Here is a 24,973-nt window from a genome sequence, read left to right as displayed (position 1 = left end):
CAACAGTGAGAGGCCCGCGTACCGCAAAAAAAAAAAAATGAAGAATGTATATAGAATGCCGAGTAAGCACTCAATAAACGCTAATTCCCTTCCTTCTTCCGTGAGAAAGTCATCATTTCCGAAGAATTTAAAAACTGTGAACTCAGCTGTCATGAAACCTGGAAAACACAGAGCAAATTTCCAGATCCTCTTAAACGTATTGGGAGGTGCTGACAAGATGGGTTTTGCCCATGGCTTAGAGAAAAAAAGGTTGAAGAGACAACCTGGTTTTCTAGGTTGTTTCATGTCAACAGAAATCCATTTTTTAGCTTGAGAAAGCAAAATAGCTTATTGCTCAGATTAAGCATATGATCCCAAGACCAATTATTTACATATTTTTGGCAGAAGGAAGAAAAAGTAACTCTCTTTGCCATTTTGGGAAATCAGTTGATTTTAAAAGAGAAAATCCAATATGTCCTATTTTGTTTTTAGATTAAGTACCTCTATCATCCCATTCCCTCTTCTTAAAAACCTACTGCTGCCTTTGTTATCATTATTAGTTTCAAGAAGTGCTGCTCAAACTTTCTATTAAGAATAATAATTAAAAAAAAAAAACATCCTATAGGCAGTCATTACTACATCTGATAACAAGTCTCCCACTCTACATAAATAAATGGGTATTATTCATATGTAATAACCAATGTGCTTATTAGGGAGCCAGGAAATAGGTTATATTTCCATATTGTGTTGGTATAAAGGATCTAATTTTTATTACAATAATGTTCCATGGTACAGTGAATAGTTAGTAATTGCCTCCTTAAATTTGCTGTTAAAAGCTATTCATCTTGGAATTTGAATGGGAAACATTTAGCAAAATACCGGTAGACATTCAGTTTGGCGGATTTAATATCATTCTTAAAATAAATAGAGGATGTTTTACTTGGTTACGTTTCCACAGAAGGCTACTGGGAGCAGGGCCCTCATTGCAGGTCTCGTGCCACTGGGAAAGAGTAGGTCGTGGAAGTGACCACTCCACATGCCAGCAAGGATGGTAATGTCAGCCATCTAGACACTGTTCCAAAGGTTCCATTAAAAGCCAGGAATGTAGAGCCGTGGCATGGACCACGAGAAAAAGAGTTACCTGGAAGCAGAGGCACTGGAAGTACAGTATTTTGGAATATTTGCTGTTCTACTTTGAGCAGTTTAAATCACAAAATGTTGACTATTTCCAGGTATTACTGATTTTAAGAATGTGGAAGAAATAATAACTAGGATTTCGCTTTTGAAGAAAAAGCACTGATCTTTAAGTGCTAATTCTATTTTGCAACTTACTGTACCATTATTCTTGAGTAAGAATCTTCAAAAAAATGGTAGAAACAGAGAGGTAAGAGATAGTGGGCATCAGACCAGGTAATTGCATGCATGCTTAATTCTAAAATGATTTAAAGGTAAACAAAACTAGAAGAAAAAAACTTCTGAGTCTGTCTTTTATTGGAAACTTCACAACTGCTCAAGAACTGTATTATCGTTCCTGGAATGGAAAAAGGGAAAGGGAGACATGTTTTAGCTTTTGCTTTCTCAGTGTTTGTTATATTTAATTGGATTAATCAACTGTATATTCATGTCATTTTAGGAAAGTTCCAACTTACCTTTTCGATTGTTCTAATGGATCCCTTATATCTACCCATGTCTTTTTTCTTTTTTAATTAGGCACATTTATTTTTGTAATCATGCCTTTATTTAAACTTCTCTGTTCATTGAACAGCACTAACAACTTCTGTCAAAATTGCAGACTTCTATATAACCAGGCACATATCTAGACAACAGTTTGCTCTGTATGATAAAACTTGTTTGGAGATACATGAAAGATATCATCCTTTTTGAGGGTATTCAAACATTTTGTTACAGTTGACTATTCCAAGCGTTTTCCTTTTCCAGATAAAATTTATTTTTGTTTTAGTGTGGAAAAGGCATATTAGAAATTTTTTCCTCCTATTCATATGTTTATGTGTTGAAATTTTTCCAGGAAATATCAGATAGTAATGTTTTCTACTATCACCTGTTTTTACTAATGGCGGATTTTCAGCAAGTTTTCCTAATTTCTGTTGTAATGGGTATGACTTTATTTAGGAACACCTTGGTCCTTAAAGTATATGGTTAATTCATGTAATTATAGTTGTGAAAATTTAGAAATAGGAAGTTAACAGTACACTACAAACTGGGTCTTCTTAGTAATGGCTTACATTTTTGCTATTTATCAGAGGATAACTTATTTTGGTGTGAGTTGTATGGTATTTATTACATATTTGATATTCAGAAGTAGTAACCAGACAAAATTTATGGATATGCATGTGATTGTTTTTAGGCCATCTAATTTTGCCTTAGGAAAAGGAAAGCATTTAATAGTGATACACACTTTTGAAAAGTTAAAAAAATAAATGAGTGGTATACATGGATATTTCTTGTAGCCAATGACTAAGCTCTTTGTGACATAACTATGCCGCATGACCTATATCATATCAATTAGTGCTCACATTACATTCATCATGCTTTTCATCATTTTCTTCATAATGACATGCATCATTTCTTTAATGGTTCTTGTTTGGTTATATAAATAAAAATAATTGAATTTCAATATAAAAACTAATATAATGTGGTAAATTTGATTATATAAAAGTCAGATATGTTACATGATATTCCTGCTGACTTCATATGGTTTGTGTCTTCTAGATTCATCAGTATAATCTTTCATGGATCAGAAAAATAATATTTTATCTTATTATACCTAAAATAATTTTTAAACTATGGGAAACATGGCCACAATAGCTTAAAGTTTCAAATACGGTTGAATTCTCCAAACAGCATCTCAAATTTTATATTTTATGGAGCTTAGAAATAAATATGATAGCAAAAGCAGTTACTGTGCAGGTCTTTGATATCATAGATTGAATTATTTTATGTCACGGCACTAGAGACCTCCATTACATGCTGTATTTTATTTTCTGCATATATACTCTAGTATACTGAATAACCGATACTTCTGGTCTGGGAAAGAGCCGTAGGTGGTAACGTAATTCTATTTCGGCTGCATGAACAGATCCAATAGCAAACAACTGATTTTTGACCTTGCTTCCCAAATATGGTAGGTGGCTAGCCCATGATTCCTTGCCAGTACCATACAAAATGAAATCCTAGGTGAGTTTGCAGTTTAAGCAGTCTCTTAGGTTTGACAAAGTGTTCTCTTCTGAGGAATTTAGATTGGCATCCTTGGTGGGGGGTAGGGGGTGGGGAGTCCATATTGAATTTTGGTCATTAGAAGTTTCTTCTTTGTTTGCATTGGAATGGTGCTTTCATTTACAAATTAGTAAAGTAAAGGTAAGACTGTCTGTTTTATGAGTTGATGATATGAAATGTATTATAAAATCATTTAACAAGTAACTGTGATTTTTAAAATGTTTTTCCATACCAAGGCAGGAGCCTTAACGAAGAAGATGCTTATTATTACTAATAAAAAGACTAGATCCGTAGAGTAGTATTACTGTTAATGACGAAACAGTTTTAAGGAAAATCCAACGGGTATAAAGATTCTATTTTAGAGTACAAAATCGGTTATGATGAGTAAAAATAAACATTTGTATTTGAACTATGGTATAATGCTGGCAAAAAGCAGTATAATAATTAGTCATGTAAGTGATGCCTTCTTTAAATGTTTGAAATCAATATAATGGTTAAGTTATTGATTTAATAACTGAAGTCATTTATTTGCCTAAAACATGATAGTAAGTAAATATTTTAAACTGTAATTTAGTCATAATCTGAATAGCTCAACTACCTAGGTGAGCATTGTAGACTTTCATGCATAGATTGAGTTTAGTTAGAATTTTTTAAAAGAACAGACTGTAAGGAAAGAGTTCTAGGTAAAATAAATCTTTTCCCCCAAAATCATTTTAAAATATCAACACTGAAATATTATCTGGTTCATATCCAAAAGAATTGCTCCTGTAAAACTTGCCATTCTAGAAATCACTGCAGAATTAACTTTCAGGCTTTCATTGTTAAACTGATAATAGCTTACACGTTTGCTTTTTCTCTCCCTCTGCTTACTTAATATGGAAATGGCCATTCTAATTTTCATTTTCCCCAGACCTGTTAGTTGTTACATTCGGAAAAAAAATTTTTTGTGGGGGGGGGAAGTATCGATTCCCTAAGTTTCAGGGCCTGAAAACAAGTTTTGGAAAAGTATGAAAGATAACGTGTAACTACTCCCCAAAGCTCGTAATTGGTAGCTGCTGTAGCAAGAGATGTGTGTTGACAGTGTCTCTGAGAAGCGATTCTCACACAGCTGTTTATTCAGATAGCATGGGGCGCGTTCATTTACATAATAAATTTTTTCGGAGCAGCAAGGTTGAGTCAGAGAGAGCAGTGCTCCTCTCAATTGTTGCATTTAAACCAATAAGGATAGGACAAGAGAATAGCTGTGGTTTGCGTTGCAAAAACAAAAAAAGCCCCGAGGCTCCACGGGCAGACCTACAAGGCTGCGCCAACAAATCGAGGGATGAGATGGTGCTGTTTCTTTGTCTGGGCTTCTCAGATGCTATCAGCTGCTGCTGTTTAGAGGGAAAGAGCGCGGGGCTCAAAGCGGTGACTAAACAGAACGGTGGGAGCTGATGGCTGCGAGTTTGGGGCGAGGTAGAAACTCTCCAGTGCCACTTCCGACTCTGAGCCTTCCTGTTGCCGTCCAGTGTGGCGGTTTTCTCGCCGGGGCCAGCGTGTGCGCTCAGTCGCTCGGCAGCCCGAGCCTGCAGCGGCGCCCAGGCGGCGGTCCTCGCGGCCCCGCTTCCCCCCGCGGACGCGCTCCGCTTCCCGAAGCGCCGGGCTCCGCCGAGAGCCCCTAAGAGCCCTCCCGCGTCCTTATCCAGGAGCAAAACTATGTCAGGAATGGAGGTTTGCTAAACCAGAAAATTCGAAGGAGCCCAGGAAACTGGTGGATGCAGCAGATGTAAGCGCTGTAAGTACAAGCTGACTGTTTGAAAAACTGTTCTGAATGACAACAGCTGTCCTGTGGGCAAAGCCGAAGATAACAAGAGCGCTTTGAGTTATTGTTTTGATTTGTTTTAAAAGAAAAACATTAGGGCGTGGGGAAGATTATGACACTTTGTACCCAGTGCTTTATGGGCCACTGGGTTCCATCGTAAAAGTATAAGTTTTAACCCCCAAATTAGCTGAGCGATTAGAATCATTAAGAGGTAATTAGAAATTAATTGTTAACGATGACTTTTGTTGTGCTCTATGTAAATAAGTATATTGCATGGCTATATTCTTGTAGGGAGATCACTTCATATCTCTTTTCTGCACAAACCTCAACTATTACTGTGTGATATTGATTAAAGCGGTATCTGTCTATATCCATTGCAACACACAGATAACTTTTCCTATACATTTTAGTGGGATTGGAGAAAAGGAGGAAGGAATTAACATTTTCAGAGGACAACAGATAACAAAAATAAATTGAAACCACTTTTAAGGAAGGAAATCCTTTCATTTCAATAAACAAATTTCCCAAACATTATATTAAAGGGCTCATCTTCAAAAGGTGAAATAATAAACATTTGCCAAATTAATATATTTCTCACTTATTGACATTTAACAGGACTTGAATGGACCTTGAAATTAAAAACAAGGTTCTTAAACTTTTGAATTACCACTTAAAATATTTGTCATTCAAAATCAGTATATGAATTGCTAATGACTCATGGGGTTATATTTCTTGGGAGGAGTTTTTGAAACATTTAAGCACAGCTTTTGCACGAATTCAGTAAATTCAGAGCTGTCACTGAATGTAGACAAGTGTTTTTATGTTTCATTTCTTAAAATGACAAGGGATACAAAAAGTCGCTAGTTAAGCACATAGTGTAGTTTTATAGGCTGGGGGTTGTTTTCTTGATGTGACTCTCCTAGTAGGTTTTATTTTAGGCGTGTGAGTCTTTTCGCCCACCGTTTGGGATTTGAAGACATGCACACACGAATAGTCATGCTTTTTTGCATTATCAAATATTTGATATTTGACTTTCTCGCTGCTTGAGTTCTCCTAAGGCCCAAAGTGTTCAGTAAGTGAGCAAACAGCCATGGATTTTCAATCCTGAAAATTCTTCGCGGTGACAGACAGAGCAGCCTAACTGAGCCACTGTTCAGTTTTAGAATGCCAAAGGGAAGTCAACAGCTCTGGGAGTTTGGTAGACATAATAAATGATTTTCTCAAAAGAAAATTTCCTCTTGAATTCGAAAATTTATTTTGTAAGAATACCTTGGGGAAAAAAACACTCTCAGTGAGAATAAAGCCCCTTCCATTTCATCAGCTATCGAAAGTATTACATTCAACATCTTAAATAAATGCTAATTTTGAAAGCAATCCGTCAAGTCTATAGGTAGAATCAGTGTCCTTCACATACTTGTTTTTGTTTTCCTGGGGACTCTATTTTGTCATTTGCTTTAAACAAGATACTTTAAAAAGTGATACAGTATATTACGTTTAAAATCAGTAAGGGTATTAAAGAATTCATTTTGTGGAGTCTGATAAAGAAGGAGGTAAGTGTTAACACTGAAACGACATCTACCTCTTCCTGGAAGTTCATTTTAATTTTAGGTTTAGATTTTTATTACATCATTGACACCATCGTTGGAAATGTTGATTGAGGAACATTTTAGCAAGGATATATTGTGATTTAAAAGCAGGCTTCTGCCTAAGGCACATTTTCTTTCCTATAAAATACACTCTGATTAGAAAATTGCCATTGTCTTTCAAATTTGGGAGTACTCAGGTTGATCTGTGGTTGGGCAAAACTAGCTCGCCTGCCAACTCTATTTATTTAGATAAGTTCAGTACTTTCACTTTGAAAATTTCTTTTGAGTTTGAAAAAAAAGTTTAAAATTATAGTCATTTTATAAAAATTGCTTCTAGCAAGCAAAAAAGCCAATGGAAAACCCATAATTTAAACAAGTACCTACATTTTATTTGCTCTCTGCTGCTGAGATTTAGAATCCCTTTCCATTTACAGTTTACTTTTCACAGAACATTATTAACTTTTTGGCTTCATACATGATCTTCTGTCAGATGCTTTTGATTTGTAATTTAGCAAAGTATAATAAACAGTGCAAAAGTCATGAAGTTTGTTCTGCATCCTGAGCTCTGTGGTAGGGAAAAATGTGATAAAATGTGTACCTTAAGTCTTGTTTGATGATCTCTCAAAGCAAGTTTGCCTTCTGGAAATAATTTCTGGGGTTGAAGAGCATGGTATTAACAGATTTAATGTGGCTATTCAATGGATTGGCGAAGTACTATGTGAGGTTTAACAAAATGAGAGAGACAAATTGAACATCAACAAAAGTTACATCTGTGAAGAATTAGAAATTTAATTAGAAAAAAGGCAAACTTAAAAGACCTCATTAACTAATCAGAAGTCAGAGTTACTAGTTGCGGATCCTTGAATTGAAATTCTAAGAAGTTCTGCTCTCTTTTTCTCTGTATTTTCACAACTCTGTCAGTACGCTACACTGGGTATTCTCTACAAAGAGTTTTAAAAAGCATTAAAGTGAAATGACTTCATTGTAATCTAAGATGACCATTTATAATGTTATGGGAAATATTTTTGCACTCCTAGGAGCATTTGAATTAAAAATACCAGTTTAGGAGGAGACAAGAAACATACTAGGTTTATGGATGTAAGGCAGAGAATATGAGCTTACTGAATGCCTAACAGCATTTTTCTGAAAACCATGAAATATTTTGTTTTCTCTTTGAATGGAAAGGCGCCTAATTAATTATTTTTGCAGCACATTATGTTTTTAGACCTTGAAAACCTAGAACCTTCCAGAGATATTGGCAAACATAAGAGAAAACTAACGCCAATCAGAAATAGGTGTTCTTTTTAGATAAGTCATTACAAGAGTATGTTTTCTTACTGCACTGTAATCTTGTACTACACATAAAAAACTAAAAGCATGTGAAGTGTAGCATTTTGTAAACTGTAACTAATTTTGCTCACATCTGTGTCTAATTGTTGTCTGCATTCGCATTCTTGAGAGTAGATTTATTTTTCCTGGACCACGATGTGGATTCAGCTGACCAGCCTAAGTGAGGATTAGTTGTTTTAAAGTTATTTTGATTAAAGAGTCATTTTTAAAAACAGTAACACACAACACATGGTTTAACTAATCCTTGAGACACAAAAGAATATATCTGATGTATACTTAATGAAATGAAGATCATGGATACGGGTTCAAAAATTGTAGTGTACGAAGTACAGTAGAGACTGAGTCCAGCCAGCCTAAAAAAAAAAGTACGTTGTTGTGAAAATGCATTTTTTTCAGTGAGAAAGCGTGTTAGAATGATTCTTATTTTGAAGTTCATTTTTTTAATTAACAGATTGACTTTGCAATTAAATAGGATAGGTTAAACCTCAAATATAAATGTAATCAAACTTTCAAAGTATACAAGGAAACTAAAATTAGGTTTTTAAGATGATACTATCTAGCCAAGGTTAAAATAGGAATGTATTTTAATATGTAACAAAAAGTATGTTTTACATAGTCTTTCACATAATTAAGCCAAGAGAGTTCTTAAAATTAAGTTAGTTCTCACCTATAATTTATTCCAGGTGTATAAAAGTGGAAAAAAAGAAAAAAAAGGAAATTTATCCTTGAGGTATATCGCTGCAGTTTCTAAAGGAAAACATTTCATCTTGTGTGAGAACATTAATTTCAAAAAAAAATCAGAAGCCAGTTATCACAAAGTGACCTATCTGTAGGCATTAAAATGAAACTTTTATTGAGTACTCAGGCATCTCTTTAAAATTATTTTTCATCCCGCACATATTTTAGAAAAGTATACCTAGAAATTTCGTGTAACATTATACCAAGATATTTAGACTTTAACGATGCTTTATTCTTGCCAAAAAGGTAGTACTTTTTAATTTCATAAATCATAATTAAAAAATAACAGGACTCAACAGAAGATGCTTGGCTGGATAACTTTAATGCCATTTGAGATGCTTCAGTTTTTTCATCTTTGTTCTGTAACCCTAATTGATGTCTGTTCCGGTTGAATGAAAATACACATCAAAGATTTGGAATTCTGAGTCATTTTAAACGTTATGCAGAATTCCCTTTACCTCCGAGGCAGGCGTTAGCCTGAGCTTGTGGGCCAGCAGCCCACCCTCACCTGAGCTTATCACCTGCTGGCAGTTTTGCTGTCTCTGGACGAAGGGCAGTGACTAGCAAAGCCTGCAAGCTAAGTTAGCTGTTCAGTGAAATGCCAAATACAGATTCATCTGGAGACAAAAGAGACCAGAACTCTGGCCAGCTGAGACACTGAATTGATTATTCAACTATCCATTCTCTCTCCTGGTTTAAAATGGGGAAAATTAAACCAAAAGCGAACGGCTTTTGCTATTTCACCAGGCAGTGATGGATTTCCCTGAATTTAAACATTCACTGAATTTTCAATTTGCTGGGGTACATGAGCACATTGCTCCACGATGGGACTTTGGGGAGGAGAACTTGCCTTTGCTATTTCTCGTTGAGTCCGGCACTGCCTGAAAAGTGGCCGAGAAGCCGTTTTGGTGAATGTTCAATAGTAAATATAGGAGAAAACCATCCCGATAAGGATAAGAACTGTCAGGTGTCAAAGGCATGGGTGGGAACTCTATTTCAGCTGGTGATAGCAGAAGATGAAAGATCTTCTGAGGATGCTGGAGGGTTAATGCTTGAACTACTGCTGTGAAACACACTCATTTTGCTAATAGCTATTTTTTTTTCCAAGCACCTTGTCCAAGCTGCCTGAATAAGGCTGCTTTGCATGTTGATTGGGGGAGGGGTAATCCCGTTTGCAGCTGTCATAGGCCAGTGATGAATCACTATCCCGTCATTTGGCTGCCTTCCCCCCCTAACAAGGGGAGGAGGAGGGCAGACCTGGAGGAGGAAACAACAGTGGAGACCTCAACTTAAAGACAATATGCCTTTCACCGCTGCAGTATCCTCCTTTTTCTCTTTTGGTTAAAAGAGAGCATTGTAGTCCTGAGCCACGTGCTCTGTATAATTAAGAACTGACACTGAAGCAGAGTAACAACAGCTTCTAATTTTTTACCCCTGATCACAGGTGCAAACATCTCAAACCAGTTCAGATGTTGCTGTTTCCTCAAGTTGCAGGTAAGGATATCGTTGATATTTGACATTTGGGGAGATTACCTTTCTGTGACCCCCCTATCTATTTTTGTCTAGTATTTCTTAATTATTTCTATTAATAGCCTTGGTTGGAAATTACTTAACCATTTGTGTGTGTGCCTGTAAAAAATTGTTAAATATGTAGAAAGGGAAGAGGATCCTGGGTTTGAAAATGATTAGGGGTTCTAGTTTCTGGGGTTAGGAAAACTGTGAATGTGTCATGAGAATTAGGGGAGAAAAATTGGATTTTAAGCCATTTCCCATTTGAATCCAGACGACTTGGGGAAGTCAAAACTCACTTTGGAAGTAAAACGGTTCATGTTAAGCCGTTTTAAACACTGACGTTTACAGTCAGTTTAAGTGCAGCCTCCAAATTAAAACGACTGGAGCTTTTATTGGCCTGGCGGGATGAGCAGACAGTCTTAGCTTCATACATATTAACCCCCTTCCTTTTTTTTTTTTTTTTTTTAGAAAAACACAAAGTTTAAAACAAAGTGAATGGGTCTTAGACTTTCAAACACTTGGCTGTCAGAAAACAGAACGGTATCTAGGTGTGTTTTTAGTCACTTTAAACAAATGCTCGCCTCTCTTCATTAGGAAAAGATGCAATATAAGTGAATGGCTCTGAAATTGTGAACATGAGTAGTGGCTTCTGTACCCTGTAGGGCATACGCAACTGCCGAGTGGAAGAACTTTCGGGGGGATTTCGCTGGTTTTGTGTTGTAAAAATGCCCAATTTGAGCAGGGAAGTGGCATTGTTCTTATTTCCCTGAGTGGGTGACAGCTGAGGTATTCTGACTACTCATGTTGCTGGGGACTCACTGTATGCTGGCCTGCTCCCTCCTCACTTGGGCAGGCTGTATGTAATCCACAAAGCAAACAAGTGAGCCGACATCAGGATGTTTTAATGCTGCATTTGTTTCAAGGGAGGCAGAGGAACAATTAAGCAGTTTACCAGAGTAAACACATGCATCAGGGACAACTCATTCCCTGTCACTGGACTATAGGCTTCAAGTGTGGTATTTGGTTTGGAGACCCATTAAATTACAATTGGGCGGTAAATTATAAAGGAGTACCTAGTGCTAATTTATCAGATGAAAGAGATTCCATAGAAAAGTGATTTTTTTTTTCAATTTTACACTTTCGTCTTTTAGAAAAATAATGCCTTGGGGTTTTTTTCCCACCTAAAAAGAAAAGCATGATGGTCTGTTTTCTTTGATAATAAAAATAGATGGAATTGTCTCATTAGATCTTGGGACTTGATGAGCTATCGGAGGAGAGAAAAAGAGATTAAAAAAAAACTGTATGAATGTTTGGCTGAATAGGTAAGGCCAGTGACATCTTGTAATAGTACACGTTACATTTTCACTTCAGCCATCCTTTCATAACGTAAGACAAACTATTTTGAGTCGAAGAAGATAGATACAATGGGACTTTTGTGCGAATGTGTTTCAAAGAAGGTGTCAAGTCGTTAGCGCATTAAATAGTGGGGTTATGAATTTGGTACATCTGTCAAACGGAAGGCTTCTTGTCTTTAGGTCTATGGAAATGCAGGATCTAACCAGCCCGCATAGCCGTCTGAGTGGTAGTAGTGAATCCCCCAAACTCGATAACTCTCATATAAATAGTAATTCCATGACTCCCAATGGCACCGAAGGTGAGTGTCTGCCTTCTCACTGTTTACTTTGCACCTTGTTTCTTCATCAGTATACACTGTGTTACTAGGTGGTTATGACTTCAGTTGTCAAATCCATGAAACCACTGTTTTATTTCTTGTTTAGGTAATTTGACTTACGAATCAGTATCCACCCTTACTTAGGGACTGCATGTTACCAGGTTATTATGACATTACACAGACTGGTTTTATTTCACATAGATGCATATGTATGCATGACATATTTAAGCTTTGAGTGTGTTTTTTCTTCTTGTTGATCGTTCTCCACAGCACAGTATCAATCTGCAATCGTTTTGCTCTATGAGCCATGAAAATTTGGATTATTTCCTTTATTTTACTTTCCCTTTGTTACTAAATATAACCAAATTTGTTTCAAGGCAACATTAGACTGGATTGTCTCTAAATATCAATAAAATAATTTGTGTGCCTAATGTTCTTGGGGCTTTGGCCATTGAAATATAAAGAAGTAAAAAAATACTTATTGTTTACAAATATACGACCTTACTTGGAAGATAACATGAAATTCATTTACTTTCTTAAAGATTAAGTATATACTTCAAACATAGTACTGTTACAATGATTTTTGTGTACTTAATACATGTGAATATTTATGTAAATTTCATGTAAATAGGAACGCCTACTTTAATCCATATATACCTAAGTCTAAACATAGAGGTAAAGCTATTTGTATCGTTAGCTGTCGTGCACGTTTATTTAGGTACTATACATATTTTTAAAACTTCATAGAAGGGTATGTTACATATTGCATTGTATTTATTTCTACTTTAGCCTACTGAAATATTCCTTCTTCACAGATGATATTTTTGCTTATTTATTCCTTACTAAGCCTTAGGACCTTGATGAACTTAGAACCTAAGTTTCACTAGAATTATCTACATTAGAGTTCCATCCATAAGCAAAACCCTTAACCATCATTTCTCAATCACCATGATGATCTTTCATCATAGTTCTTAAAAACGACAACAAAAAAAATCCCAAATGCCATAAACTTGTTCGTTTGGTGCAATATTCCCGTATGTGTGAGGGAAGCCTTTTGAAACTGATAATGATGTGAAATTTCTGGTAATGGATACAATGTAAAATCAGTTGTTTCTGATAGGAGATAACTTTTACAGCCTCCGTGATTGTTTTTACATGTAAGTCGTCTGTATTTTCCTTTTTGAGTAAATACCTTCATTTATGGAAAATGGTCCCTGTCAAAAGTAGAAACTTTGCTGACGTAGCAAAAAAAAATCTCTGAAAAAGGTTCCTTTACATGGGAAACTCTTTTCTGCCCATTTCGATAGGCAATCAAAAAGAAATTTCAGTTATGTATAGGAAAGTCATTCTAGCATTTAGGAAGATTTTATAGAGCAGTTGAAATAAACACCAGCAGTCCTTTTTTCCTCTCCTTTGGAATTTGGCTTCAGGTGTGAGCATGACAGCTGCTGCAGTGTGGACTGGACCGGGTGTGTGCACAGACACACAGACCACTGCAGGGCCCTGGACCGGTAGGCCCCATGCCAGTGTCAGCGTGCAGGGCGGCCGCTGAGGGCAGCATCAGGGGACCAGAGGTGGAAACCTGTAACAGTCATTCTCATCACTGTGAAGTCCAAATAAGACAATCATTTAAAGTAACTTAAAAAAAAAAAAAGAAGCTCTAAGTATGTTATATTGTTTTGATTTATAGAATAGACCAATACATATTGGTAGGAGTAATTATGAGTTAATTTTCTTATATATGAAGACATGAAATAGGGGTAAGATGTTTTCATTTTGTCATCGTTTTACTGGCAAATCAACTCCTACAAAAGAAGAACCAGGCAATATTGAAACAGGGTACGTGTTGGAGACTGCCCCCTTGGATGGCTTTGTGTGAGTGATGCGTGGTTTGCTTTTTAAGGACATGTGAAATGATACTATTTCTGAATATTTATATTTCATAGCTTGATGTCATGTTTGTATTCAGTAATATGTACTTGATCAGATTTTTGCGTAACTAAAATAAATCCAAACTAAGAAAATGTTTTAGATAACTGCGTAATCTGCTGAACTATCAATTTGGGAAATACTTAGAAATTATTTCTCTCCTAAAAAAAAAAACTCTTAGTTATCTTATGGCTTAGAAATGGATTTTTTTTAGACCTATTTCAGACAGGTACCCAGTTACTCACCTCACTCTGTTTTCGGGCATTCTTTACTGGTATACTTTGCAAAGGTTATGGTAGAAAGTGAAGTGAGAAGATATCAGTATAAATTATCCAAAGAATACATGAAATTTTAGTCAGTCGACTGGGGCATCAGTTTTACTTTAGTGTACAGTTTGAAAACATGGACCCAAACTTTCTTCACCACCTATGCTACATGTCTGTTCAGATGCAAACGATATCAGAAAGTTCTGGGTTATTATTAAGTTTGTGAATCGATTTATCATGCTGCTTACATGTTGCATAAGGCATTTGTGTCTTTTCTCTCAGTCACCACTAGAGGAGTTCAGTTTAAAAATCAGTGAATTCACAGTGGCTGACAAGCTTTCCTGGAATAGAATCATTATAGATTTTCCTATTCCTTCTTTGAAATCTTATTTATTTTGAAACCAGCAGTATTTACCAATGAATTAGAGGAATGAAAAAAACAAGAAATCCCTTAACTTTTTAAAGAGTGTTTAAAATATCAATCACCTCCCCTAGGTCCATAACAAGTATTTCTAGCTATCCCTGCCATGATGGATATTTAAGTGACTTTATTGCAGCCCAGTTGCAATGAGTCTCCTTAATTAGGTCAACAAAACTTCCATTGAGTTTACATAGTTGTTGGCCCTCCACCCACTTAGATAGGTTGTCTTCTCTCACCAGAGCCATTTTTTATTTCCTGCAGCCACTTGTTCCTATCATGAGGCTAAGAAAACATGAAAATCTCCTGTATCAAAAACCATAACTTCATCTGCAGAACAAACAAGAAGGGAATGGAGTGGAGAGGCAGAGAATATTAAGTTTCTTCTTAAGTTGGCTGCCAAATTATCATAAGACTCAGTGTTTGTAGGTTCTGTCCTCACAGGCTAGTGCCTATTTTCATGGTTCATCTAAGGGATAAAGACAGAAAGACACTGAGCTGCAGCCTCACATATTGGGCTTTTCTCCTTCCTAGTTGAAATGTTCTTTAGTGAGATTCGTTGTTTGAATGTTTCATATTTCAAAAGTTTCAACTCTTCATATTTGTATATTCTATTCCAACCTCTCTGGGAGTTGTTATTGTTGCAGTGAACTGTGGGTTTCACCCAGTTTATACATCTTTGAACTAGAAAACATAAAGAGGCAAAAATACAAAATAGTATAAATGAATGCTTGACTTGCATTAAGAAAAGCACTGTTAGAAGTGATATGTCTCCAGATGAGTTAATAACTATTTTAGATTATTGTTCAATAATTAAAGCTTGACCTGGAGAGACTGATGGAATGGTTATGGAAACATCAGTGGTGGCTTTCCTTTTATAACTGTTTTCTTCTAGTCTTTTCGTCTTTCGGGACAGAATGGAAGAGGAATTTATTAGATTATTAAAGCTTAATTTTTAAGACATAGGCTCTTGGGTGGTGATACTCCTATTAGATAAATATGAGCGTCGGACCTGAGAGGATTTCCAGCGTGTAGGTGTACGTTCCGGCCTCTCTTTGGTAGAGGCTGCGTGTTGACGTTTGTGTTGTGTCAGTGTGAGATGTAGTTGGGAAACGTTTCTTCAGAAGGACCTAGGGCTCCAGCAGTAAAAGGATTTTTATTTACGTACCTAATTAAGGCCTTGTTTGCAAAGCAGTGATTCTTTCCATCTTTGTTTTTTCTGCTTGTCTTAAATCCACGGGAGCATAAGATTGGTCGGTTCGTATATTGCTAGTGTGAGTGTTTATTTTTGGTTGTCTAGGGGTGAGGAGTGGTGAAGGGCAAAAAGGAGTTGTGAGCAAGCAGAACTCAAAGCTCTCATTCTGAGTTTTCTTGATTGTAAATTTAGAGGCAAACTCAAGAAGAGGCTAAACTTGTCTTAAAGCAGAGGAATTTGTCTTGAAGTGACATAAAACCAGATGCAACTGGAATCTTCACTACAAATAGGGTTTCAGGGATTCTGATGGTAATTCAAGTAGTAATTTTGAATTGGTATATCAGATTTCCCAGATGATAAGAGATGCAATCTTGGATTAGGTGGTTAAATTTTCTGCATTTTAAGACTGATTTAGTTGTGTATTTCATATTTTAGGCTGATAGGTTAATTCAATTTTACAAATTTCTATTATCAGAAGTTATTTGAAAGTTGCTTTATCCTTTCTACAAAGCTTAGAATGCAAACAAATTGTCAGTATCTTGAATTTGTTTTCCTCACTGTAATTTTAATTTCGTAAAATACAGTTATATCCAACTAGAGTATTTTTAAGAACTCTTACTTATGAAAAATATGTAAACTGGAGTGAATGTGTATAACATTATGGTTTGAGGCTACATTTTAAAAGCTATATTTATATATTTGTGGTCAAATTTTCTGTTGTCAGTAGAAAAAACGGTAATCTAATTTTATTGTTGTTTACATTCTGCACATGATTTAGTTTCTGGAAGATGAAGGGACATTGTGAGTAAAGGAGTTTCTAAGTGACATTTTTAGAGTCTGTAGCCACAGAATTGGCCTCTTTTAAATTGTTCTTTAGCAAAAGCTGTGAAAGGATGAAAAAAATAATTTGTTAGGATTTAATGTTTGCGTATACAGTGTATGAGAATAATTTTCACATGCCTGTTGGTAGTTAATGAAAATAATAGCTAATTTTTAAGAATAACTTATTATTAGTCACTAAGCTGACCATTCTCTGTGATTCATTTCTTTAGTCTTCAGAAAATCCTTTGAGATCGCCAGCATAGTGGTTGAGACCCTGGGTTTGAATCCCAGCTCCTTTTGCTGGCTGTGTGAGCTCAGGCACGTTAACTTCTGTGTGGCTTGGTCTCATCTGTACGGTGGGGATAACAGCAGGTCTTATATCAGGCTTGCTGTGAGGATGATAAGTAAAACTTGTAACACACTAGGAACTTACTAAGTGCTCTGTGAATTTCTAGACCATATGTAAATAATAGCCCCTTCCAGAGTACCATTATTGTTTCATGTACAATAAAACTGAGTCTCCGAAAGTTAAATGCCAAGTTGAAAGACACATGATTTGTAATTGGTACCACTGGTATCTGACCTGGTATTTGAATCGAGTTCTATTTGAGTCCAGAGCCTGGGTTTTCAAATCACTGTATCACTCTAGGGAGAGAATACATGATTCCACCATCTGCCAATACCTTTTCTAATACCTTCGTACTAAACGTTGGTACCTCCACTGTCCTCATGACTGGGGAACACTATTCTCTAGCAAACAGCAGAGCTGTAAAAGGACCAATGGCAAAGGCTTTGATGACAAAAGGACTTCATTATAAGGACAACTCCCCAGGGTAGTCATACTCTGGTTTTTAAGTTCTTTTGTGCATGAGTGTGTGAGATTTCTTCCTTGTGTCGTGTGCACATAGCATATTGCATCAATAGGTTAACTTCTAGGGGATTGTCTCTTACTAGTTTTCATTTTCAAAGCTTTAGACTTAATTATAATTCCACCAGCCGTCCATCTATGTTAAGCCTCTCTGGGATCAAACGGAGTTGGGAAGTCATCTCTGCTTTTCATTATAATAGTCATTATTATATGCACATTTGGATTGAAGCAGTATTACTGTGAAATTTTAAAAGTGGTTGCAGTTTTGCTACTGCTCAGAGTAAGTCTTTTCGGCCTCAGATAATATTTTGAAGTGGGTGATGAATTTGGTCACATTTCTCTTGACTTTAAGAACCAGGTTATAGTAACCAAGCAAAACTCAAAGAAGAAGCTTAAATGGCATTTGTTGGGGGCTCCATAGGAAGAGCAGTTTCCAAAGCCATAAGTTGGGAACATGCGTGCTACATTCTAGGAACAGGAGGAGAGAGAATGACAGGGAGTGGAAGAGGTCAAGTGGGAGGAATAGAGGGTTGGCATGTGTAGGGCTTGCAGGTTGGCAAACATACTCTAGCCAATTACATATCACTAACTGTATCTTTCATAGTAAGAACAGGAACTATAATACTGCCTGAAACTAGGCTCAGAGTTTCTAGAGGGCCAGGCTTCTTGATAAACTAATGACTCGATGGAGACAGTTTTCATCTACTCCCAATATCTAATAGTTCAGAGAATTACAGTTCTGGGGCACCTCTCCCCTAGCTGGGCCAGAACTTTCATTGGAACAGAAGTATGTATAACTTCCTAAGGACATCCTATCTCTGGGAGAAACTTTGGTTTCCCCCAGAGGGACGTGCAGACCTTTAGTGAGTGCCAGTATTTAGGCCAATCCTTATCGCTTTGGTCATGAATTCCCCGATTTAAGTAATTTCTAATTTCTTAGGATGCCCAAGGATGTTTTGGGGTGAGCAGTATATAGATAAAAGTGGTGTGTGTGTGCGTGCACGCGTGCGCGCTTATTCTCACCTTGCTTACTTGGAATAAGGTCCAAGAATAATTCATTCTCTTCTTTTTGCCTCCAAACTTACAATATAATAGAAAGAATATATACATAATTGTAAATTTTCTATTTTTCCCTTTTCACTTTAGGTAGGAAGAAGTCATCTGTCACACAGACATCCTCAAAGACTGCTATAATATTGCCTTTACTAAAAGAGAACATAAATTTTGAGAAGCTAATCGAGGATTTACGTTAAGCTTTAGGACGGCCAAGTAGTTTATAACTAAAAGCTTACTATGATTATGTACAAGGTAGTTTGCTGGGTTTGCAGGTTTTTCAGTTCTATTTCATGCCTCCAGTATCCCATTACACTGAAAAAGGTGGGTGAACTCTACCAGACACATTCCAAGGAGTATTTTAAAGTGCTCCCTGTAATATATGACAGAGACATTTTTTCTTTCGTAAGATTAATCTAAATCAAAATCTAAAATATTTCCTTGTTTTATCACTGCATCTATTACTGATAAGGGGAATTTTGTGTGGGGAGAATACTGTTTTAGCAAAATAAGGACTATGAATTGAATAGACTAAGTTCTTACTATCTATTTAAGGATTTCTTTTATTCCCTCCACCTACCTTATTTTATTTTATCCTAACAAAAGTTAGGGTAGCTTTTCTGCACCTCATTTTAAAGAGTTTAAGTGATTATTCTATGCTCCCACAGCATATTATCTGTGTTGGAAAAGAGATTCAAAGGCATGTCAGGCTAATTTTAAAGGCTGCATCCTTTACACTCAAAAAAAAAAAAAGGACTTCCTAATAGCCTAAAAACTTAGCACTTACTGAAATACTTAACCTGCCTTAAGAAGTTTTTATGTTACTTTATCTAAGATTATTACCCGTTGAAGGAACTACAGCTTCCATTTATATGTGTATTTCACCTAGTAGAGGCTCACGGGTCCCTAAGGCAGGGATAAGTCTGTTCACTGTTGTGTCCTTAGCAGATGGCAGAAGGCTTGGCCCTGAAAACAGTCAACAAATATTTGTTATTGCATATTACTAGGTAAATAATGCAGGTGAATGATTCCAAGAGGAGGCTCACTAATTTTATTTACAAAGCATTAACAGATTCAATAAGTAGCTAAAGCCCATTTTGCAAATTTTTGAAAATGATCATTGTACAGACCAATTCCTACAGTAGCCATAGGCCGTCCATCCAGAGAACATCCGCAGTCAGCATTCCTGCTGAGTTTGAATTTGCTCCACAGGAACTAACTTGCATTTGATATGTACTAATTAACTGTTTTATAAATGGAAACTTCCACTTGGACTCAGTATTATTCAGCAGCGATGAATTAACTTTCACATAGTCCAAGAAACAGCTGAATGATAAAAAGATCAAGCAGTTAGCACACTTGGGTTTAGTATCCTTACATAGATGGTAAGGAGTCATGATTGGAGGTCAACATTTTTAAGGTGGGGAAAAATTGCAGGAGCAAGGATGTATACACACAGCAGTGAAAAGAATATACATATCATGTAAGAATATATATCGTGCTATATATCCACTATTGCCTTGTTAATTTAAGAAATAGTTATTGATTGTGTCTAGAAATTTACCAAATACCATTCTTGCCAAGGAGAAGTTCACGGTCTACTGTGATTGGCAGACCAATAATCAGATGACCACCATACTTGATGCTCAGGGCTGTATTCTCCAGAGGAGGAGGGATGCCTAAGCATGACTGAGGTGATCTAGGGATGGTTTCTGCACACTGGTAATGCTTAAACTGAATCTTGAAGGAGAGGTAGAAAACCACTGGATGCCAAGCCAGAAAGGCAGAAAGGGAGGCCATGGATTATTCAGGTGTAGCAAAGCCATCCCTAATCCCGGGGGCTGTGGGGGGGGGGGCGCGGGCAGGGGGGTGTTGAGAGACATGGCAGACAGATGATGAATGGCCTTATGTACCAGGTTCAGGAGTTTGGATTCAATCCTGTAGGAACTGGGTGACCTGAAGTCTTGCAAATAGGAGAGTGATGTGATAGAGTCTGTGTCTTGCAAATACACTTAGGTAGTACTTTGAAACTCTATTCAGCAGGTGGTAGGTGGGGAGAAAAGACTCCAGGTGAGACGTTATCAGGGCATTTTTATCTAAAATCATGTACTTATTTATATATTTTTATTTCTTTCAGCACAAATTGCTATTTGATACTTGCCTTAAGGAAAGCAGAGAATGGATAATATTTAAAATATATCAGAGCAGTATTGCATGATCATGAGAGGGTGGATTTTGCAGTCAGACTAACCTGGGCTTAAAAAGGTCAGTTTAGGGCTTCCCTGGTGGCGCAGTGGTTGAGAGTCCGCCTGCCGATGCAGGGGACACGGGTTCGTGCCCCGATCCAGGAAGATCCCACATGCCGCGGAGCGGCTGGGCCCGTGAGCCATGGCTGTTGAGCCTGCGCGTCTGGAGCCTGTGCTCCGCAACGGGAGAGGCCACAACAGCGAGAGGTCCGCGTACCGCAAAAAAAAAAAAAAAAAAAGTCAGTTTAACAATGTAACTGACATGTGGGTTTTGAGAGACACCAGAGCAGGGGGTTGGGGGAAGGCTGGGAAGCCAGGATGCTAGCCCTGCCCCTTACCAGTTAGCAAGTGTGATGCCCTTTATCTCTGCTTCCTGGTCTGTAAAATGAAGAGAATAATAGTACTGACCTGTAGGGGTGTGAGGATAGTTAAATGAGTGGGTAAAGCACTTACAACAGTCTGACTCCTAGGAATTACTTAACCATTGGCTGTTTTTGTTGTTACTGTTATTATCGTATATGATCTCTGAGCCTCTGCTTTCCCCACTGTAAAATGGGGGTTATACCTTTTTCACTGGGTGTATTTCACCTAGTAGAGGCTCAAGGTTCTTTAACGGCAGGGACAGACCTAAAATGCTAAGCACAGTCACTGCCATACTATATGCTCAAAGAATAGCAGCTATTATTAAAGAATAATACATATTATATATTTTTAAGCAAACATATGGCTACTGCATGCTGGCTGGCTACTGCAGTGTTTCCATGGAAAGAGAAGATGTTTCCTTCCCTTGTGAGATCTGCACATCTCTTAATAGCCTTTGCAGGTACTCTGAGTACCTGTGGTACTCAGTAAGTACTTTCTCAATTAATACACAGTAAGGGTAGGAGTTAGTTCTGGGTGCTTCTGTGATTCGGTGAAGAATGGGAAAAGGTATGATCTGAGATGTAAATTTGGTAGGTTGATTACATTTTAGGCAAGTAAACCATTTTTCCAGATTGATATGATTGAGGTTATGAACCCAAGCCAGCTCATCTGCTTCCAATCTTCATACACTAGTTTATTTTACCATCCGCTAATTTGCAACATACAGTGATACACTTTTGTTCAATGCCCTGCTCTTCTGGGACTTTTCTATTGCTGTGCCCTTCACTGATTGTTCAGATCTCCATCAGAGGAATGATTAAGGATGATAAAACCGTAACTGGACAACGTTTGATTTTTCAGTGGTTTCATAAAAGGTATGGTAATCAAAGAAATTTGAAACCTAATTGTGTGACCTTAGGCTAGTTTTTAAATGTCTTTAAGCTGCAGTTTCCTCATCTTTCAAATGTGACAATTATAATAAATATCTCATGATGTTGCCACGAGAAGCAAATAAGCTATTGCGTATAAAGTGCTTAGCACAATGCCTGGCATGTGGTAAACGCTCAATATATATAAGCTATTTTTAAAGTTACTACTCTTCCACATGAAAATTCTATGTAAATATTGCCTATGCCATAAATTGAGACTGTTATATTGCTAACTCAATTCTTAAAATTGGAACAACCTTTTCAGACCGTTGTGCCATGTTTCCATTCTTATAACACACTAAAAATGTTTAGATCCCACTTTGGCATCTAAATGTAGGTATCTGTTAAACGTCATCAAATGGCACATTTAAGATTTGTGTGTTTCATTGTGTATATTTTACTTAAAAGAAAAAAGGACCATAAACAAATATGAACTCTAATGATATGAGTGCTGAAGTGTTTTGGGGAACTATATTATGTGTGCAGCTTATTTTTAATGCGTGTAGAATAAGGTGGTTTTATGAGGAATAGATGTGGGACAGTAAATAGATTAAAATGTTAATGGTGAAATCCTGGTGGTAGGTTTCTGGCTGTTCACTGTATAATTCTTTCAACTTCTCAGTATGTATGAAAATTTTTTGTAATAAAATATTGGTGAAAAAAGTGAACCTCAGATACTTAAAGTGTCCCAGGAAGGAAACATTTATTTAGTTTTCACTGCGTACAAAGCACTCTGCCAGGTTCCAGCACATATACAATGAAGTATGACACTACCTCTGCCTTTAAAAGCTCACAGTCTGGTTGGGGGAGATAAGACTTTTTAAAAATTTTGGCAAAAACTGAAAGATCATGTTGTGTCAATTAAATTATGAAGGCAGAGATTTCCAGTCCGTGGCTTAGAGATCCCCAGGAGTTGCAGAGCTAGTACTGAAAGTCAGCAAGTTCTGTGCAAAGAGCTCTGTCGGAAGGATGAGGAAATTAACAGGTCACATCCATTTTTAACTCTTTTTCACATACGGACGTTCTGTTATGTTTATGAAAATATAAATTTTCTTGTCGGAAAATTCACAGTAGGTTTTTGTCATCGGGTACTTTCTCCATCAACAGATTAAAAATAGGCTATCATTTGGGTTCTGAAATGTTTTGGTGTTAGAAAGAGGGCTTCATTCTCAAGAAGGTTAGAAGCCACTGATCTAAACAAAAGTGCTCTCAGTTCAGAGAAAAGAGCTCTTCAGCTTGCTGAGGTCTGGCCAGGCTTCAAGAAGGAGATGGAATCTGAGCTGAGTGTTTGGGAAATGGGTAGAATTTGAATAGGTTGAGAAGGGATGGAATGCATTCTAAATGAGGGACCAATACGAACAAAGGTAGGATCGTTTGGGAGACTGGGAGGAGACCAGTTGAGCTGAAGAGGAACTGATAGTAGATAAGGTTGGAAGAATCATCTAGAGCCAAACTAGGAGGTGGAGGACCCTGAATACTAAGCTAAGGAATTTGGACTTTATCCTGGAGCCAGTAGAGAAGCCACTGAATATTTTGAGTGAGGGATTGATAGGGTGCAAGTGTTTTAGGTATGAATCTGGCAGCAGTTTCAAGGATAGATTGGATTGAGGGAGAGATGTGCAGCAAAATGGAGGCTCATCTGATCTGCCAAGATTTCGTGTGTTAGAAACCTGAGCTTGTGTGGCAAGAATGAGAATTGCCAAAAAAAAAAAAAAAAAAAGGAAAAAAGAAAGTGAAATCGCAGGAGACATTTTACTGGAGCAGCTGTCACTTACCAAGTATCACTTCTTTTACCAAAAAAAGTCAACTAGTCCAGACCTCGACGTAAATCATTGCACAGGGCTACTCCAATATGCTATACTTTCTGTGAATAATGAGTTTTGAAACTGAATAACATTTCTTGTTGGCTGTGTATACCCTTAAGTTCCAGTTTAGTCTAGGTATGTTGGTTTGGTTTTCATAAGGTTGTATTGCTATTTTGTAGAGTTAATATTTTTCTACTCTCTTTTAAGAGAAAGAGGATGACTTTAAATTTTTAGAGGAATAATAATCATATTCCAGATTGGGATACCTCATTTTCCAAATGGGTATTAACCAAAGGTAGATATATACACTTTTAGATAAAGAAGAAAGAGTTGAATGGCTGCTTATAATCTTTAATTTATTAATTCAATTATATGTCTAAAATAAGATCTATAAAATATATACATTTGGGAATATTGCTATCTTGCACTTTCATATTTCATGTAACAATTTTATTCTGTTTACATATGCATTTGGTATCCCTTGATGCCACTTTTTGAGTCATTGGACACATTTTTAAAAAACATACATTTCCGGGCTTCCCTGGTGGCGCAGTGGTTGAGAGTCCGCCTGCTGATGCAGGGGACACGGGTTCGTGCCCCGGTCCGGGAAGATCCCACATGCCGCCGAGCGGCTGGGCCCGTGAGCCATGGCTGCTGAGCCTGCGCTCCGCAACGGGAGAGGCCACAGCAGTGAGAGGCCTGCGTACTGCAAACAAAACAAAAAAAAACCAACCCCCATACATTTCCACTTTGGCCTCATGATTTGAGCAGTCATTAAATCTGTGAGTGATACTATCATTGAATCCAAACTATAACTTAATATTATGATGGTTATACTTTTGTCTTGTAGGTTATTTGTCATCTGTACAGCATAATTGTATCTCTTTAAAGGGCTTTTTAAGGCTTACTTACAGCAATATCTAACATTTGTCTTGGGCTGATCATGCCCCACAAATTATTATTAAATCTCTGTGACTTATTTACCTCTCTTTTTACTGATTCAGGAAGGGTTCTCTCTAAACACACAAAAATTCCAATGATTGATATTCCTTTATGCGAAGGTATCTTCTCCAAAGAGTACTTTGCTCAAAATAACATGAGGGGCATGTGTCCTGTAAGTGAGAGGCTTTACAAGAACCTGCCCATACGTTGACAGAGTGATAATTTGGGAAGAATAAAATGTAATCTTCTGTGTGATCATACACAG

The 24,973-nt window shown here is 37.0% G+C and overlaps 1 protein-coding gene across 7 annotated transcripts in view; it reads left to right on the top strand.

Annotated features, from left to right (window-relative positions):
• The window catches only part of EYA1 (EYA transcriptional coactivator and phosphatase 1), a 328,161-nt gene that overhangs the window by 162,303 nt on the left and 140,885 nt on the right, over positions 1-24,973 (top strand). For 4 of the 7 annotated variants that reach the window (XM_060127902.1, XM_060127900.1, XM_060127901.1 and 1 more), the window contains exons 3-4: positions 10,133-10,182; positions 11,736-11,854. The exons of 1 other annotated variant lie outside the window; for it this stretch is intronic. In XM_060127902.1, coding sequence (XP_059983885.1) covers positions 10,133-10,182; positions 11,736-11,854 — 169 coding nt within the window. Of the gene's footprint in view, positions 1-9,940; positions 10,183-11,735; positions 11,855-24,973 lie in introns of those variants that run through there. 2 more of the 7 variants (XM_060127903.1, XM_060127904.1) reach the window with 2 other exon arrangements.

This window comes from Lagenorhynchus albirostris, chromosome 17 (assembly GCF_949774975.1).
Source record: "Lagenorhynchus albirostris chromosome 17, mLagAlb1.1, whole genome shotgun sequence".
Classification (NCBI taxonomy): domain Eukaryota; kingdom Metazoa; phylum Chordata; class Mammalia; order Artiodactyla; family Delphinidae; genus Lagenorhynchus; species Lagenorhynchus albirostris.
Note: the sequence above shows the minus strand (reverse complement) of the source record. Positions and strands in the feature narration are given on the sequence as shown.